The 17,641-nt window shown below is 54.9% G+C and overlaps 2 protein-coding genes across 2 annotated transcripts; both read right to left on the bottom strand.

Annotated features, from left to right (window-relative positions):
- Window positions 1–426: 426 nt before the first annotated feature.
- On the bottom strand, window positions 427–1,194 carry BZA05DRAFT_419500 (uncharacterized protein; the record flags this gene model as incomplete). The annotated part of the gene is made up of 2 exons (XM_051485593.1): window positions 427–790; window positions 1,148–1,194. 2 exons carry the CDS (start codon window positions 1,192–1,194, stop codon window positions 427–429), a joined length of 411 nt encoding a protein of 136 aa, XP_051338774.1.
- A 1,038-nt stretch (window positions 1,195–2,232) lies between these two features.
- BZA05DRAFT_338765 (fungal-specific transcription factor domain-containing protein) lies at window positions 2,233–4,862 on the bottom strand (the record flags this gene model as incomplete). Its single annotated transcript, XM_051480906.1, has 4 exons — window positions 2,233–3,445; window positions 3,568–4,380; window positions 4,467–4,564; window positions 4,644–4,862. The coding sequence occupies 4 exons, from the start codon at window positions 4,860–4,862 to the stop codon at window positions 2,233–2,235; spliced, it is 2,343 nt and encodes a 780-aa protein (XP_051338773.1).
- Between the last annotated feature and the right edge of the window lie 12,779 nt (window positions 4,863–17,641).

The raw sequence follows: 17,641 nt of genomic DNA, 5'->3' as shown, positions 1-17,641 counted from the left end.
GGTTGTCTGATTTTCGGGACAGTGTCCAATATTTTGCATAGGAAGAACAGCGGTAGTTCGTCCGGCTTTTTGGTAGCAGGCTGTGCCTACACTGCTACACGGCTACTGAAGTTGACTAAACACGTATCACGTTTCGATAGATTATCACGTTTCGATAGATACGTGATGTGAGAAAGACGGTACGGCTGCTGTCTTTATGAAAATAGGTACGTGTTGTTTGGACGTTCTAAAAGTGGGCATACGTACCGTATTGAACAAAAATCGGGTAGTTCGTCGGTGTCCGAACGACCGTGGTATTCGCCCCGTATCAATCGCACCCTACGTTTTGCTACTGTATGGTACCTGTACTATACACACACCCGCCATACGAACTTCGTCGAGTACCTAGCACCACGTCGGTCTTCACCAATTCCGGCTTTGGGATACTTATGAGGGGGAGGAGAAGGAGGAGGAGGAGGAGGATGTTGCTTCTACCGTAGTGTCTTGCCCTGTTAGCACCAGCACCATTACCACCACTTCCTCCACTTCCTCCACTTCCTCCACTTCCTCCACTTCCTCCACTTCCTCCACTTCCTCCACTTCCTCCACTTCCTCCACTTCCTCCACTTCCTCCACTTCCTCCACTTCCTCCACTTCCTCCACTTCCTCCACTTCCTCCACTTCCTCCACTTCCTCCACTTCCTCCACTTCCTCCACTTCCTCCACTTCCTCCACTTCCTCCACTTCCTCCACTTCCTCCTCCTCATCCACCACCACTCCGGTGCCCAAAGGCCCGAGACCGAATGAAAGCCTTCACAGCGCAAGAACAAACCAGACGATTCTTCAAGTTTTGCATGTTTCAGCACGATTTCAGCACGATTTCAGCACGATTTCAGCAATTCAGGCTTTTCTTTAGTAGAGGTACTCTGCTCTACTCCAAAGACCAGACGGACCGGCGGACTGGCGGACGATCGCCGCCAGAGAGAGAGAGAGAGAGATCTTCAGTTTATTTCGCACGATCGCCGCCAGCCAGCCACTGTGACCCGAAACTGCGCATTAAGCGAGTGACCCACTGTGCCCCCGCCCATCCCGACCGCACCCGCCAGTGGCAGTGACATGTCTCAACCCGCCGCACTGCCGCCGCACCGCCGCACCCACCACCACCCACCACCCACCAACCACCGCCACATCGAATCGGCGACTTTTCGGCGACATTTTACAACACTACACGCAACGATCGGTAGCTACTGCCGGCCCCAGGACTCCAGAGTCCAGGAGGGGGAGAAATGAAAAAAGGAAAAAAATGCTGAGACTCAGACTCAGACTCAGACGAGATTTTACATATGTAGATATTCTATTTGTAGTTATGTAGAGTACGTGCGTCGAGTGTCGAGTGTCGTGAGGAGCACTGGAGGAGAGGCAGCGAGGGCCAATCGGGATGATGCCAACAACGTCGACCGACCGACCGCCAGCAGAGCGAGCAGACGTGCATGAAAATGAAATGCCCAGCTCGATGCCAGCTCGATGCCAGCTCGATGCAGAGTAAGGTAAGAAGACAAGACGAGACGAGACGAGAGCCGGCACCTTGGGGGGGGGGAAGGGGACGGGGACGGGGACGCCAACATTTTTTGCCATTCACTGCCACGGCCCACCGGTTCGTTATGTACTTCTCACGCAGACCACGTCCGAACAGCAAATCCATGCGTACGTACGAAAGAGAACCTGCGTGGAATTTATAAACCGAAACCGAAGCCAACTGTACTGCGCAATGCCCGCAAACTCCCCGTATGTAAAGGCAAAAAAGAAAAAGAAAAAAGAAAAAACATACCCACATGGGCGGGATCACTTCAGATATCCACGTATATAACCTTGCCTAAAACCAGAAGAAAGAAAAAAAGTCTGTACTCGTAGAATAGGGCCCCACCCCCAGCCAGATTGCGGTTGAACGGGAAAGAACTGAAGAAACGAAGAAGTAACGAACCTTTCACCAGCAGCCGACATCGAGGACGCGATACAACGAGGGAAATACAAAAAACACCATGGAATCCAACCCAACATCCAAACCGGTCCCAGAGGAAATATAAATGTATAAAAGCAAAAAAACAAAACAAAAAAAACTGAAAAGCCGCAACGCAAACCACCCCGTTTGATTCCTTAAATTCCCACCTCTCGTAGCCGCACACGAAACATGGAGACAATATAGGCCAATCGAAACAAAAAGAAAAGAAAAGAAAAATCAACACGCCGAAGATTCTACATGATGTTGGCAATAGAAATCCTAGCGCTTCCGCTCGGATTATTAGCAGGCGGTGCCGGGGGCATGACGTCTCGATCGGCTCGGTCGACGACGAGACGGTGGTTTTGGTCGACATCGTCGACGAAACAGTGATTTTGATCGATATCGTCGACGAAACGGTGGTTCCGGTCCATCTGCGGCTCCCAGACCAGTGGAGGATGAAGCGGGCGCTGTTGGTAATCCCGCTGTGTCTTCTCCCTCTGCAACTGTCGGATGATAAATTCGATGCGGTCCCAGCCACACCACTCCCGCTTCTCTTGCTCCGAGAGCGTCACGGGATTCTCGGCAACAGATTGAGCCGTTTCATTTCCATTCGAGGAAGATGCGGACGCTTTGCCGTTGGAATCCATTCCCGTCTCGCTCTCGTCCCAGATCCACGCGGATTCGGAGCTGCCCTGGACATCTCCGGAGACCATGGCAATGATCATCTCATCCTTCATCAGATCACTGCCCTGGGCGACCTTGTTTGCCAACTGCCGAAGAAACCCGTACAGGAACCTCCCGCAAGCGATGTTGACCTCTCGGAAACCTCCCACGGCAGCAGAGATCTGTGCGCACGTGAGGGCCTCTTCATAATTGGCGCTAAAGCAGAGGAAGAGCATGCAACGCCAGATGTGCGTGCAAACCATCGTGGTGGCTGCCGATGCGACCGCATCCGACCAGGTGGTTGGGCTGGGCGGCTGATATTTCCGTACGCGAATCAAAAGCTGCACCGTCTCCTTCGCGACCTGCACGCATGACTGCACTGCCGCGGCCCGAACCTCAGGGGGGCAATATGTCGACATGTTGTGTCGATGCAGCACGATTCGACAGTTCTGTAACTGGAGGATGGGCGACAAGTGCCGAGGCTCCAGCGGCTGTGGATGGAAGATTTGGCAATTTGCCGGGAAAACGGTTTGACACGATCCAAAATGCGAATCGAATGCGATAAGCGCCTGGGGTGATATGATGGTTGATTGTAATGTCCGCAACAACTCGCTAATCATGCGCACCACGTGAATGGTAGTCAGCAGGAAATGCGAGCCAGCCTGGTTATGACTGTTCAGGCCGTTGCCGTTGCTTGTGACGTTCGAGTCGAAGATGAAATGATCGTCTAGCGCACATGGCAGGCTAATGTCGCAATCTCGGTCCTCAATCAGGAGCACACGGCCAAGTTCCACGGAGAGCAAGCTGTAAACACAACCCCGAGTCAGTCAGCCTGCATGCAAACAAAAAAGTGTCTGGCAAAATATCTGGCAAAAACGTAGATTCTGGGATGACGGAGAGGCGAGTCAGGGATTGTTTTTTATTACCGGTCCCAAGCGTAGATTCCCCACCAAACCCGGCGTCTCATCTCTCCTTCCACAACCGGCCACGGGCCGCTCTCTCGATGCAGACCGATATCCTGTGCAATTCGCACCGTGGACCCCAGCCACGTCCATGCTGCCGACTTACAATTAAGCTCGGTGAGGTAGATGCTGGTCAGCAGCGCCGCTCGTGCGTGATCAATCGTGAACTCGTCATTAAAAAGATCAACGAGTTGTCGTGACTGCTCGATGAAGCCCTTGCCGCTGTCGGGATACAGCTTCCTGACCTCCGGGTCCGTCGTATACACCGCTCCCAACGCCAAGACAGCAAACAGAACCGATGCTGTCGCCGGAGACACCGCCGTGATATCTTTCTTCATCTTGACTTCATCATATCCCCCAGCAAACGTAGGCCAATGCAATATGGGTATTATCGAGTGTACTGTTTCGTAATAATGCTTGATCAGGATTTCGCCAATGTGATTAGGCGGTAGGTGTTGCGACGCGACACTTTTCGGCGACACGACACTTTTCGGCGACTCTTGCTTCTTTGGGCCGGCCTGTCGATAGGGAGGAGGTGGCTTGAACACTCCTCTGCAGTAATCCCGAATGTGGTTCCGAACTGTTGAAATACCTGGCTCCGCCGGCGGTGGTTGAGGTCTTCTCTGTGGCATGGACCCGATCTCCGGGAAATTGATCGACAGAGTCTCCCGAGCCGCGCCATTGATTCCCACAGCGCCCACCGTGTACAACTGGCCCTCAAGCTCCCGAATCCGGCTCTTGAAAGCAGAAACCTGTTTTTCGAGATCCTGCACTTGTCTGATGGAAAAGGAAAAAAATCACCGGTAAGCTACGAGCCGCAGGCATCGGGGGGAAGGGAGGGAGCGCGACAGGGCTCTGCGTACTTGATGGAGGACATTCGTCGATTGGTCTCTTTCGTAAATTGGCACTTGACCCCACGGGACTTGCACTCGTTGCACGATGCCGTCTCAGTCGCGTCGCACTACCTCGCTGTCAGACCCCACGAAGTAAAAACTCGAAAAACTCGAAGAAAAAATAGAGTTTCAGGGACAAATGCCAACCTTGACTTTCCGTTCCCTACATGCATCGCATGATGGATCCTTCCGCCTTTGCCGGTAGGGTCTTTTTGTCTGTCCACCCGGTAAAGTTTGCATTCCCCCAGAAGTACTGTCCTGAGGCAAGGCCATCTGGGTGTGCGGCACGGGGGAAGCCGAGTTCGAGCCGTACGGATGGTAGTGACTTTGCGGCGGACCACCGTTCGGTTGGGACTGGGAATTCATCGAATTGGGATTGTTGTCGTAGGGATGAAGGTTGCTCACAATCATGGGCGGGTGTGGTGCGTAATGGGCCGTATACATCGCGGGGTAATAACTGTCGCGGTCGCGATCGCGGTCTCGGTCGTCACGTCCTACTGGGTCGCCCATGATCTTCAATCTGCTGGAGGTAGCGCCGGGCTCGTCGCCGCTTGGGCTGTGTGGTCGCTTTTCCGGCCGGGGGTGGTTGCTCACGCTGTCGCGCTCGAGAGTTGGATTCATCCCGCAGCTTTTGTTTATTATTGTAATGAAAAAATTCTTTACTCGAATGGTCTCAACCCGAGTGGAAGATGGAAGGTGGAAGGTGGTAGGTGGAGTCTTGCTACACGCTGGGGGGGAGGGGGGAAGATCGAGCTCCCGTCCGAATTCTACGCGCAGGAGAGGGGAGGCTGTGAGTGTCTCGGCCCGCGGAGCGGCAGTTGCAGGCGAACAGAACAGATGTTCGAGCCCCAATGGGGGGGGTGTACGAGAAGTAAGCGATTCGACGAGATCGATCGGACGGTCGAAGAAGAGCTGAACCAGCTACACTAACAGCTAACGGGTGCCGTGCTACAACACTGGGGGTGTATGGGCCTCCTAATGTTAGGGGGGCTAAGAAGGGGGATGGCCGATGAGGAGGAAAAGAGCGTCAAGAAAAGTTGTCGGAACGAATGAGCGACGATGTCGGTGTTTAGCTGAGGAACGGACGAAGGGATATGAGAGAGGGAAATTTCTGGCGGTGGTGGTGGTGGTTAGAGTGGTAGTGGTGGTTAGAGTGGTAGTGGTAGTGGTGGTGATGTTGGTTGGAGGTGGCAGTGTTAGTAGTAATAGTGGTTGAGCGCTGGGCTGGAGGCGACGATGCCTGCCTATCTACCAGCGTGTAAGTTGGTAGATGGGGGAACTGGGGGGGAGGCGGGGGAAGAGGAGGCAGAAGGAGAAGAAGGAGGAGGAGGAGGAGGAGGGGGAGGGGGAGGAGGAGGAGGAGGAGTAGGAAGAAGAGGAGTAGGAAGAGCAGGAGGAGGAGGAGGTAGGAGGATAGGCAGTCGGCACCACTGGGTGCGTGGTGGTGGTGGTGGTGGTGATGATGATGGTTGTGGTAGCGATGTGCTACGGCGCGAGGGAGCGGGATGCGGTAAAGTATTTCTACCTGGCTGGTTGTCCGTCTGGCAGTCCGTCTAGCCAGTCTGCCGCCTACATACATACGACTTCTCTCTCTCTATTTCTCGCTCGCTTTCGCAACTGAAAGTGATCGCTGCCACTGCCCTGTCCCATCAATCAAATTCTGGAAGAAGCCGAGCGACCGAAACCAGCCTAACCGTACAGCGTAAAGTGCGAGATTGCAGGCTGCAACGCTCCGATTGGCCGGCTGGGCCCTAATCCACACTTCTGGCCACAAACCCTCCCCCCCCCCCTCAACGATGCTGCGGCCCTGCTGCCTGCTTCTGCTGCTGCTGTTCAACGCTGCTGCCAACGTGTGGTGGCAATAGCAGGCGGTTGGCAGTGCGAATGGCGGAGTCACTACTTGGGATCATGATGCGCATCACAGATTCATAGTAGGGGCCCGCTCTCTCTTCTCATCGTACATCCATGGCCCTTTCCTCCTCCCCAACGAAGCAAGCACTTAGCCGGCGCCCGAACAGATGAACCTGTGGAGCCTAACTAAAGCTACAGCTAGCGTAGGGCCTCGGGGGGAACCTCAGAGACTCAGACTCCGAGAGAAAGAGTGGCCAAAAGTCTATGGCAGGTGGTAGGCAGAGGGGGCCGGGGCCGTACGTATACATATAGGGTTCACCCGAAAAATGCACCTGCGAACGCAAGTTACGCAACCACCTGGATACTTGGTAATCTACATGCATCATAGAGGGCCGATATACGACGCCTGGATTGCGGCGGCGTCGGCGTCGGCGCGTGGAAAGAAGGGAATGGGGTCGGTCGGTCCATTGTTGCCACGGCCCACGTCCACTCCAACGTATAGTTATGCTTTAGAGTACTTAGACATAGAAATAGACATAGAAATAGATGTAAGGTAGACGTAGACACAGGTAGGTTCCGTGTCGAGGCGCAGGGACTGGCCCTGGATGAGCACGAGTCAAGTCAACTCAAAATCCCCCCAACGTTGAACCGACTAACGATACCCAGTACACTTCCGCCTCCATGTGACTGAGGTCGTGTAGGCCACTGACAGCGCCGGATGCCTATATGTGATGCCCCCCGCCGCTGTCATGGCGAGATCACGCGGGGCACACACATACCTTGAAATTTGAAGCCCATCGGCCTACTCCCTCCGCCATCGTGGCATGCCAAATGGCCCACGGCGAGCCAGCCAGCCAACCGGCCAACCGGCCAGCCAGCCATCCAGTCAGCCAGCCAGTCGACCAGCCAGCTAGCCAGCCGTCCAGCCAGGTAAGCATACATAGACTCCGGAGCACTCGCGGGCAGAATAGATTAGATGCTGTCTGTGTGACTGACCAACCCATCTGCCTTTGACTGACTGTATGACTGTAGATTTGCGGGGCCCCCTGCAATTGAAATGGTGTTGTGTGTTCTGTGTTCTCGGATCTATCCACGACCACATGTATAGTGCCCCCACCCAATCTTGGTTCTTGATCGCTTCGTGCCAATCAAATGACGGGCTCGGAATACGGAATGCGGAATGCGGAATGAGGAGAGAGATACCTGTGGTTAGGAACGGCTGCTACCGTACTCTACATGCCGGTTGGTAGGTTAGGTAGGTACCTTCCTGCTCAGTGCTCACCCATAGTATGATAGGTACCAGAGAAAGTAGCCGTGGCCCATGCAGTGAGATGGAAATATTTCGGGGCAGCATCAGTTTAACCCTCAGGCTTCCAGGCTCCCAGTGCCCACCACATACCGCATATGCATACATAGCACAATTTACGGTTGATTTACCGGTACCACCAGCCAGATAAATGACAATATATTTTACCTATGCATATGGGTGCATGCCCGGCCGGGCGAGCGAGCCAGCCAGCCAGCCATACAGCCAGAGAGCTATCCAGAGAGCCAGCCAGGTAGCCAGTGAGCCAGCCAGCCAAGTAGCCAGTCATCCGGACATCTAGCCAGCCTGCCTGCCTGCCTGCCGGCCAGCCCTATCGACGGGAGGAGGATAAAGTTATGTACGTATTCAAGGACATGAGTAAGTTGAGATTACGATATTGTCAGGTCCTCTGGGGCCCCGCGGCCCCCGCCCAGTCTGACAAAGATACTCTATTCATGATGACCTCCTGCCGACTACCCCCAACCCTTAACTCTAAGTTCGTCTCCCTCCCCCCTCCCTCGTCCATGGGAGACCGGGAGAACAGGCGAGACCAGGCACCAGGCAAGTAAGTGAGTCGTCAAGTACGGTAGAGTAGAGTACGGTAGGTAACCGACAACCGAGCCTGCTACCCGCTGCCTGCTGCCCGCTGCCCGATGCCCGATGCCTGGTGTCGTACACGCCGCACACCTACCGCACGCCGCACGCACACGCCCACGCCCACCTCCAGAATCTCGGGGTAAGTAAACACCCTCAACCTCCGCGATACGAGCTCCACCAGGTGCAAAACCGCACGAATTGCACATTCATACCTCTTAGTTAGTTATTATTCCACTGTTTTTTTAATGGGGAACGGGGGTTATGGGTTATGCATCTGCGTTCTCCGTACTCCGTTCTGCGTTTCACGCCACGGATATAGCCGGAGGCCTACCGGTCGGGAGGTGTGTGCGTGCGTAAAGAAGTTTCGGAAGTTGGACCTCAACCTCAACCGCCGTCTACGGTGGGCTAGTGGGTGGGCTGGTGGGTGGCCCGGTGGGTGAGAAGTGATGTGATATCATGATCAGCGACTGCCCTACATATAGGTAGAGTACTCTACCGTACATATGGTTGGGGACGCCTAAAACCGGAGTGAATTGCGACATTCATTTGGCTGACAAATCACGAGTGACTAAGTGTGTCTACGCCAAAATGAGGGTCAAGAAATGCGCCGCAGGCAATTTTTCGAATACAGAGCAAGTAATTTTCGTAATTGTAAAGATTTTTGGACCATATGGCCCCATTTTTGACCTATTTGCGTGTGCTCTGAGGAGGTCCAAGTCGAATAGCACTCATGCGCGAGCTCAGTCGGGGTGAGCAATGATCAATCGGCGCCAAGGCTCGAGCTTAAGGCTCATCATCTGTCACTCGTACTATCGCTTTAGGAAATTAAGAGTGCGCTAGAGTCTTAGTGCATGCTATTATTTGCGACATTCCAAAATCCTCCCCACACAAATCAGTTTTTTTCAACCCGCTTAAATTAATTTACCACACCTTTATTTTTATTTAGTTTCTATAGCGACCTACTTAACCCTTTCTCTATCATGCTATAGAGCTCTTTTAATTTTACTGGGTGTTGTGGTTGAGTTAAACCGGGGGGTGGAGTTGGGCATTTTTTCACTCCTACTTTAGGTGTCCCCAACCATAAATCTCGGATGCTCCGCCGGCGAGGAGTCGACTGTCGAGTCCTGGCCGGAAGCGAGTGCGGATGGTGCCGCTACGACAATACGGTAATAATAACAACAGCAACAGGTAACAACAACAACCGTCATTGAAAGAAAAGAGAGGAAAGGGAAAGAGGGAAAAAACCAACGTTGGGGTCCTGTAAGGCTATAAATAACGGTATTATACCTCTGGTAGGTAGAGTACATGAATGTAGGTACATTTGTGGCGTCGGCCAGCGGCTGCGGGGTTTGTTCCTATCGCAGGGAGGGATTCATACCACGGTACCTATTGCCGTGTGCTGTGCTGTATTCGGTGACGACGGACAACGGCGCCGACGGAGGAGGACAAGGAGGAGGAGGCAGGAGTCAGGCAGGACTCGTGGCCTGAACCAGCGATCCCTTTTTTCCTTTCTTTTTCTTCTGTTTTTTTCTGGTCTTGCTCGCTCGCTCGCTCGCTCGGCCTGCCGCCTCCTCCTCCTCCTCGTGTTAGGTAACTGGGAAAGAAACGCTATGTAGAGTACATACCGTAGTTATAGTACTCTACACACAGGTACAAACTCGCTCGCGTCTCTCTGCTGGTGGATCGATCCCCCCTGTTATGATATAGAGTAGAGTGGTTCCTTATTAGTTATCGCCAACGTGCATGATCTCCCGGAGACTTCGGAATCGTTGCGGCATGGCATGGACGGAGGGCTGGTCGGCTGGCTGGCTCGCTGACCGGATGGCTGGCTGGACGGTTGGACGGTTGGACGGCTGGGCGGCCAACATTCTTCCTGGGGGCAAAGTACGTTATGTACCATGCATACCTTATACATACCCACAGAGGTGCATAACTTTACATGACCTGCTCCAGATAAAGTCCGCCGCTCGTTCGTTCGTTAGCACGAGGGGGAGAGGAGGCACGTGTGCGGAGGAGGAGGACGAGGACGAGGACGAGGAGGACGAGGAGGCCAGGCAGGTGCTCCTCCCCCCACGCCATAGCCGTGGCCAGCTTCGCCCTGGGCCTCTCTCGGCTTTGGTACCATCATAGTATACACACCTGATATCCAACCCCCTCCCCCATCTCCCACCGTCCACGAAGGAAACAGAAAAGGAAAAAGGAAACATGGGAATTCTGGCAAAATCCCATCAAGTAGTATGTAGTACTCTATGCACCACGATATAAGTAGAGTACATCATAGAGTATAGAGAATCACACACCCACGCACGCGGGGCGGCGCTCATTCCGCAGCACCAGCACGACATCGAATCGGCTCAATTTGGCTTGCAGCCCACTCTATCTGAAGCCTTGTTTCCGTTTTCTCTCTCTCGGATCCTACCGCCCGTTCAAACCTAATGCTGTGCACTGTGCTGTGTGGTCCACCCCCCTGGCAGTCGCTCGGTCGGTAGCCGTCTCTGCCGTATGTTCCGAAGGGAGGGAGGGAAACACAAGGAGGGACAAGGCCAAATCTCGTACATATCGTACCTACCCGCTCCGTCTTACCGACCGCACCGCGATCGCGGACGAGCGAGCGAGCCAGCCAGCGCGAGAGATGTGTGGGTGTGGGACCTGGGTGGGTGGGTGTGCGTGTGGGTGGCCGTGCCAAGGGCGCTCTGTGTTGTACACAGTACACTAGGAGAGCGGCGAAATCATGCGAATGTCCACTGTCCAGTTGGTTCCGGTGCACACGCCGGCGGTCCGCATGCATTCATGCACACTGGTGGATTGGGGGGAGGGGAGATCTCCTTGAGGAACCACCGGTCCACCGCTTCGGCTGGAGGTCGGAGGTCGGATAGAAGTGCCTGTGAGCACTGTGCACCCCCAGGACCCATACCTACCGTCGCATTCGGCTCGTCTCAGCTCAGCTCAGCTCGGAGAAAAAACGGTCGGCTATGTACGTACGCAGCCGTCGTGACTCGTGAATAAGCCTTACCCGACAGCCCCCAGACTCCGGGTAGCAGGTAGCAGGTCCAGCTGGCAGGTCCAGGTAGCAGGTCCAGGTAGCAGGTCCAGGTACATAGCAGGTCCTGATCGGAATGGAATAGAGTACTGTAGGTACTCTACTCTACCTGAGCCTGGCCGGTCGCCGACCTGGTACTCTACAGGTACGTAAGACATGTGCATAACACCCAATATCATCCGAGTCCTCAGGCAGGAACAAACTGCAACCCGGGAAACATACCTACCTGTTGTATGTACATACGGTTAATGTGGATGGACAAAAGGCAGTCAGCTAGAGTAGAGTGCATCGTCACCATCTCGACGTTGACGGAAAAGAAATGAAAAGAATAGGTAGAAAAGCCTGTTGTCGACATCGATTTTCGTATTCGGGCCCGGCGGGCTTGGCTCCCACCCCCTCAGGCCCGCTCACTCCTACATAATGTAGGCCGGAGATATGTGCCGTATGTACATACGGACCACGGTATGTACATAGGAGTGTCTTCTTTATCCTCCCCCGGCTTGTCTAATGTCCCTCGGTCTCCCCGAAACCCCGATATCGAAGGGGGAGGGTTCATGGCAGATGAGCATTCAACCGTTTTCCCCATGTGTGTATTCCCTGGTTACATAGAGTACAGAATTTCCCCCAACGTATGTAGCCTGCACCATGAACCTGAAGCCTAGACCTGGGGTTTCGGTAAGATTCTGGAGACAGCAGATCTAGACTTTTTGGGGTTTGCCTTCCGGATAAAAGTATGGTCGAGGCCGGGCCGCGGGAATCGGTACTCTGTCCTGTGTGGCAGGTACTTATTCGGTACACGGTATACACAGTATAAACATGTAGCAAATGGTATTTCCACGGAGCCCAACTGACCAGTCCCAATTCCCAACCATTCCACTCAGCCCCCAAAATCCGCCGACTCCCATCCATCATGATCGCTTCCAAGAGCGAGGCGAGACGAGGCGCGGGGAGAACCCCAGGCCCGTCCGTCCGCATTTAAGGTTATGGGAAGCTAGTTAAGCTAAAAAGTCCTGCATGTTGCCTGACGTCGTTGCAGATCTTGGGTTTTTCTGGGCCTTGTTGTGTGTATGTATGATGTGGGTATGTGGGTATGTGGGTGAATGTATGTAGCTCCCGGGTGCCCTTTGTAATTGCTTACCGATGTGATGTATGTACGGTATGTACAGGTTGAAGTTCTGGCTCGGGGTTTTGCCTGAAGCCTGGAGAACCTGGAGAACCCGGAGAACCTAGATTCAACCGCCTACCCAAGTACTGTATGTACACCGCGGAGAGAGCCCGGACACCGACATCGAATTCGTAAGGACTGCGGCCCGACAGGCATCAACGCCCGCAGAGTCCAGACAAGGTCCTGCGTCGAGAAGTGAACACCGTTGTCGGCGTCGGCGCCGTGAAACCCCAGGTCCAGGCCCAGAAAGAAAGAAAAGCAAAGAAAAGCCGGAACCCGCGCCCTCCGTCTCCAGGTCTCCTCGTCTCGTCTCGTCTAGTCGGCAAATATCAATGCCAAGCGGCCCCTCACTAGCGGTCTTCGGCTCGCCGGCGACGATTCCGACCCAGCGCCAACAGCAGCACCAGCACCAGCACCAGTGACAACTCTAAGCCTCAAAACCCACCAACCCACCAACCCACCAACCCACCAACCCACCAACCCACCAAAAACCCCCCCCCCCCCCAAAAAAAAACCCGAGCACGGGAACAAGCTGCGAGACCAAAAAGTCGCACACGGACCACCGGTCCACCACCACCACCACCACGAAGTCTCCGGGAAGTCCCCGATGCGAAACGCGGGCCTATCGTCCGTGGGGCCGCTAGGCTCTTACCTGGTTAATAGGTACTCAGAGTAGGTAGGCAGATAGACAGATATGGTCGCTGCTTCTGTGCTTTCTTTCTTCTTTTTTTTTCACGGGCTGGCGGGCGGTGGGCGGTGGTGACTGAGAAGCCGGCGCCGGCGACGGCGCCGAGGCTCCCAAGTATGCCACTCTACCAACCTACCGTATGTGCCTACGCCAGGAAAATATCACTGCATCACAGCGGCGAGCGAGCGCTGTCTCACCCACCTCGCCCAGTGCCAGTCCCAGCCCCAGAGCCAGTTTCGCGGGCGACGCCCCATCCCGAGGAGAAGCTGGATGCGCGTGTAGAGCGCTAGTGCCGGTACCGTGCCACGCACGCGCGTGAGACGAGCGAGTGAACGAGCAAATGACTCGGACAGCGGGGTGGTGCCCGTGCGAATGACTCGGATGGGGGATCTGGGAGGAGGGAGGGGGGCGTTTGGGTGGGACTAGGAAAAACGGTTGAACGTGGAAAATTTCAGCTCCACGGATCTGCCTGTTGGGCCGTTGGGGGGGGGAGAGGGGAGGGGGGCTAGCTACGGTATGCTCAGCGACGAGGTATCCGCAACAGCCCCGCCGCCGCCGCCGCCGCCGGCGAATTCTGCAATTACAGGAAACGGCTGTGGATGTGGATGTGGATGCTGGCATGGGCATACCCTACGTGCCGACGGCGAAGAGACCCTGGCTTGACGATCGGCGTTCAACAACGCCGCATCGCACAGGTCTATCCGCTGGCGTGGTTACTGGTAACCTGTAAGGCCCGAGAATGCGAACCGTGGTGACCGGGTTTCGGCTCCCTCCCTTGTCAGCGACTCAGCCCCGCTCGGCCGGCCGGTGCTGGAGCTGTGGAGCTGTGGAGCCTGGAGTCAGGAGCGCGATTTACCGGCTCGAACCTGGGTATGTGGGTAGGTACATACGGCACTTCCCTCGACCGGCCGGAACAGGTACCTAAATAATAGCTCGTCCCCCAAAAAAGATGTCACCAGTGATCACCGTGCTCGCGGACTACTGTGGTGTATGTACTCTACGGCAACTCCCGCAGTAAGCTCCGCGGGAAAGACGGATTCTTCGGCTCTCACCTCACAGGGTTGCGGTTCCGCATGGGATAATTACCGCGGACTGCGGTGCCGTGTAGAATACGGTACATAGGCTTCCAGTGCTTCGCGCCCGGGTTGATACGCCTACGTACATACACATTGGGAGTTCACGGGGGACAGCCCCAATCCTTTTACTGCTCGTCCAGGACCATCAAGGTACTTACTCTGGCGAGTGATATACAGTGGACGGTGGTATGAGCACTACATACGGTATTGTTGAGGGGGCAGAGCAGAGACGAGCGGGCTGGAAGGGGAGCCCGCAGTTCACAGTCCGCAATCTGCAATCCGCAATCCCCACCGCTAGTACTGGAGTATAAACCTGGGTAGATAGTGGTGCTTCCATCACCACATAGCGCAGAATAGGTATTCTAGAGTGCCAGATGATAGAAACACCGGACCTCCGTGAAACATTCCCATGCGGCACCTTCTGCGGCTCGGCAGCCCTGTAGAGTACATACTGGTACCGGTACATACTCCCCCTCCACGGTGCCTTCCGTTGCCTACATACTTCCTATCCTCCGTATATACGTACGTTTCTTCTCCTTTTTTTTTTGTGTGTGTGTTGACGCTTCAGGCCATCGACCTCCGCGGGACCAGTTCAGATCCCGGGGGAGGAATATAAAGATAAGAATACAAAATGAAGAAGAAAAAAACACGCCAACAGCTGAGAGGGGTTCGTGAAGTTGTGGGAGAAGACGAGACGAGTTGTTGTCGTTGTTGTTGCCGTACATAATCGTCGCCATTTCCGATCGGGACTAGTTTTTTTAGCCCCGTCCCGGCTGGTGCGTTGCGTTGCGGTGCGTTGCGGGTCGCTAAAAAAAACATTGGGGCCCCACCGTGGTCCGTCCCACCGTCCCAGGATGGATGGATGGATGGGAGGGATCCGGATGGAACCATGATGGGCGTGCACTCGTGAGGGGTGGGGTGGCATGGGGAGGGAACAATTCCTAATGGCCGATCCCCTTATGCAGCACAGATTCGGCTCCAACACCCGACGGACACGACAGACGGACGGACTACAGACAGACAGGCGGACGGTTGGACGGATGGTTGGACGGACAGCACAAAAAAGGCGGTTGGATGTGATAGGTACGGTAGATACGGTACTCTACATACTTGCTCGATCGATGCTGGCAGCGGAATAGAGTGACATCGCGGGGGCAGGGTGATGGAGTGCGAGGAGCGCTGGCTCTCCATACATACGTGTACGGCAGTTACCTCTTACTCTCCCGGACTCCAGTCGAATCTGCTCTACTAAACGACGCTACGCCGCGATCTGGTCTGGCTATCTGTCTGTCTGACAGCGCTCTGCTGCTGCTGCTGCTACTGTTGGCGTGATGGCCAGCTCGCGACGGCATGCATCCCCCGTGGCGGGCCCATCGACCCCAACTACCTGCTGGCCCCCACCGCGTGTCCCGTCCGCCTCTCCCCGCCCCCCCACCCACACACAGATAGCCCCAGATACGGTACCGTAGAGCAGATAGAGTACCAGACACACGAAAACGGCCAGCAAATCACGTGCGGAACGTTTTCCGACCGACCGGCCGCGGGCCTGCGGGGCGATCGCCGATCAGGTGGTCGTGGTGGTGGTTTCCGCGCTGCCGCTGCCGGACTGGACTGGACTGGACTGGACTGGACTGGACTGGACTGGACTATCCAATAGGATACCGTGGTTGACTTTCGGAGTCCGGACACAGGCACACAAGTGACGGGTGACGGTTGAGAGTTTGCGTGCAAACTCAACACCAAGGACACGGACACGGACACGGACACGGACACGGACACGGACACGGACACGGACACGAACACTGATGGATGAGGGTTGTAAACTACACCACTTGTTCTACCTTATCCATTCTGTCGTTCTCCCCCCTGGAGCTGGAGCTAGTTTCTCGATCATGGCCTGTCACGCCCTCCGTGTATGTACCAGCATGTACCAGCATGTACCGGCATGTACCGGCATGTACTCGAATACCCCAGGTCTCAATCCATCACCTATGTACACCGCAAAACGGCAAATCGGAATCGAACCAGCTTCTCGGCGGGCCCGTGGGGGGGGACCGTCTATTTCACAGCACATCATGGCACAGCACATCAAGGCACAGCACATCACGGCACATCACGATACACCCGTCCATACATGCGGACCCGGAAACCACAGTTCACAGTTCACAGTCGCAATGGCAATGGGCAATGGGCATTTACGGATAGAGCGCTCGTACATAGGTAAGTACTTAATTGCGTATACAGGTAACAGCACAGCACAACACAGCACAGCACAGCATTCAACGTCCTCTCCACGAGTTCGTCAATCTATTACCGGAAGCAATCCACCCTCCGGCGTGGGGAGGGGGACCTGGCATGGGGGGCATCACCAAAACCACTACTCCGGTCCGGAACGAGATGTGGCGGCCAGCCATTCGGGAATTGGAATTCCGGCGGCATCAGTAGCAGCAGCATGTCGTGTGGATTCATCATTTACCGTGGCTTCGTCTGGGCGTGCGTGCGGGGGGAATGGGGGAAGAGAAGAGACACCGCATTGTACATATAGCGTATATACGGTATGGTGTATGTATAGCACGTCCGGCGTGACGGCGTGACGGCGTCGTCGTCAGCAGGAAAGCGTGCGAGCACACCGCACACCGCGCGGGCCGTGATAGGCCGCGCGGTGTCTCATGTTGCAGCCGTATATAAGTCACGACACAATACATACCGTACACGGGTAAGCAGTAAGCAGTGAGCACTCGTATGTACGGTAAGTATGTACGGACTGCCAGCGCCGATAGGTGTCTGTGTCTGATGGCCATCATATGTACCTAAGTCACGATATACACCTATATATACACACAGATATATACAGATATACAGATATACATGCCCAATCATCAATGTATATCGGAGCACGGCATGTAGCTCAGCACTCGGAACTCAGCACTCAGCACACTCGTGCCTATGTAGAGCTATGTAGAGCCTAGAACGGTCATCGGTGGCGGCGCGGAATACCTACCTATGTAGCCACCAAGCTGGTACAGTATGTACTCGTATGCACCCCCGTTTCGAGTACTGGTGGCTCGTGAGATGTGAATAAAGTACAGAGGTACGGTATCACGAGCGCTGGATTGGGTTTTGTATGTATGTACCTGGCTGAAGGAGGAGGGCATGTGTACTCCATGCACACCTCTCATCCCCCCACCCTCACCCACCCCATCTATCCACCGCAATCCCAACCGATTGACCGTTGCCCTTTCCCCCCCTCCCACCACCCCGCCCCCCGTCATGATTATCCTACCGTCACCTCTACATATGAGGTGTGAGGTGTGAGATGTGAGCCTGTCAGGTGAACGGATAATCTCGGCCGTCGGGAATCGGGATCCGTCGGGACGTTCCGGAGTCGGGATACCTACTTTAGAGTAGGTAGGCACATCAAG

Source organism: Tricharina praecox (genome assembly GCF_024521635.1).
Source record: "Tricharina praecox strain CBS 144465 chromosome Unknown BZA05scaffold_15, whole genome shotgun sequence".
Classification (NCBI taxonomy): Eukaryota; Fungi; Ascomycota; class Pezizomycetes; order Pezizales; family Pyronemataceae; genus Tricharina; species Tricharina praecox.
The sequence above is the reverse complement of the archived record's forward strand: the minus strand, read 5'-3'. Positions and strand labels throughout refer to the sequence as shown.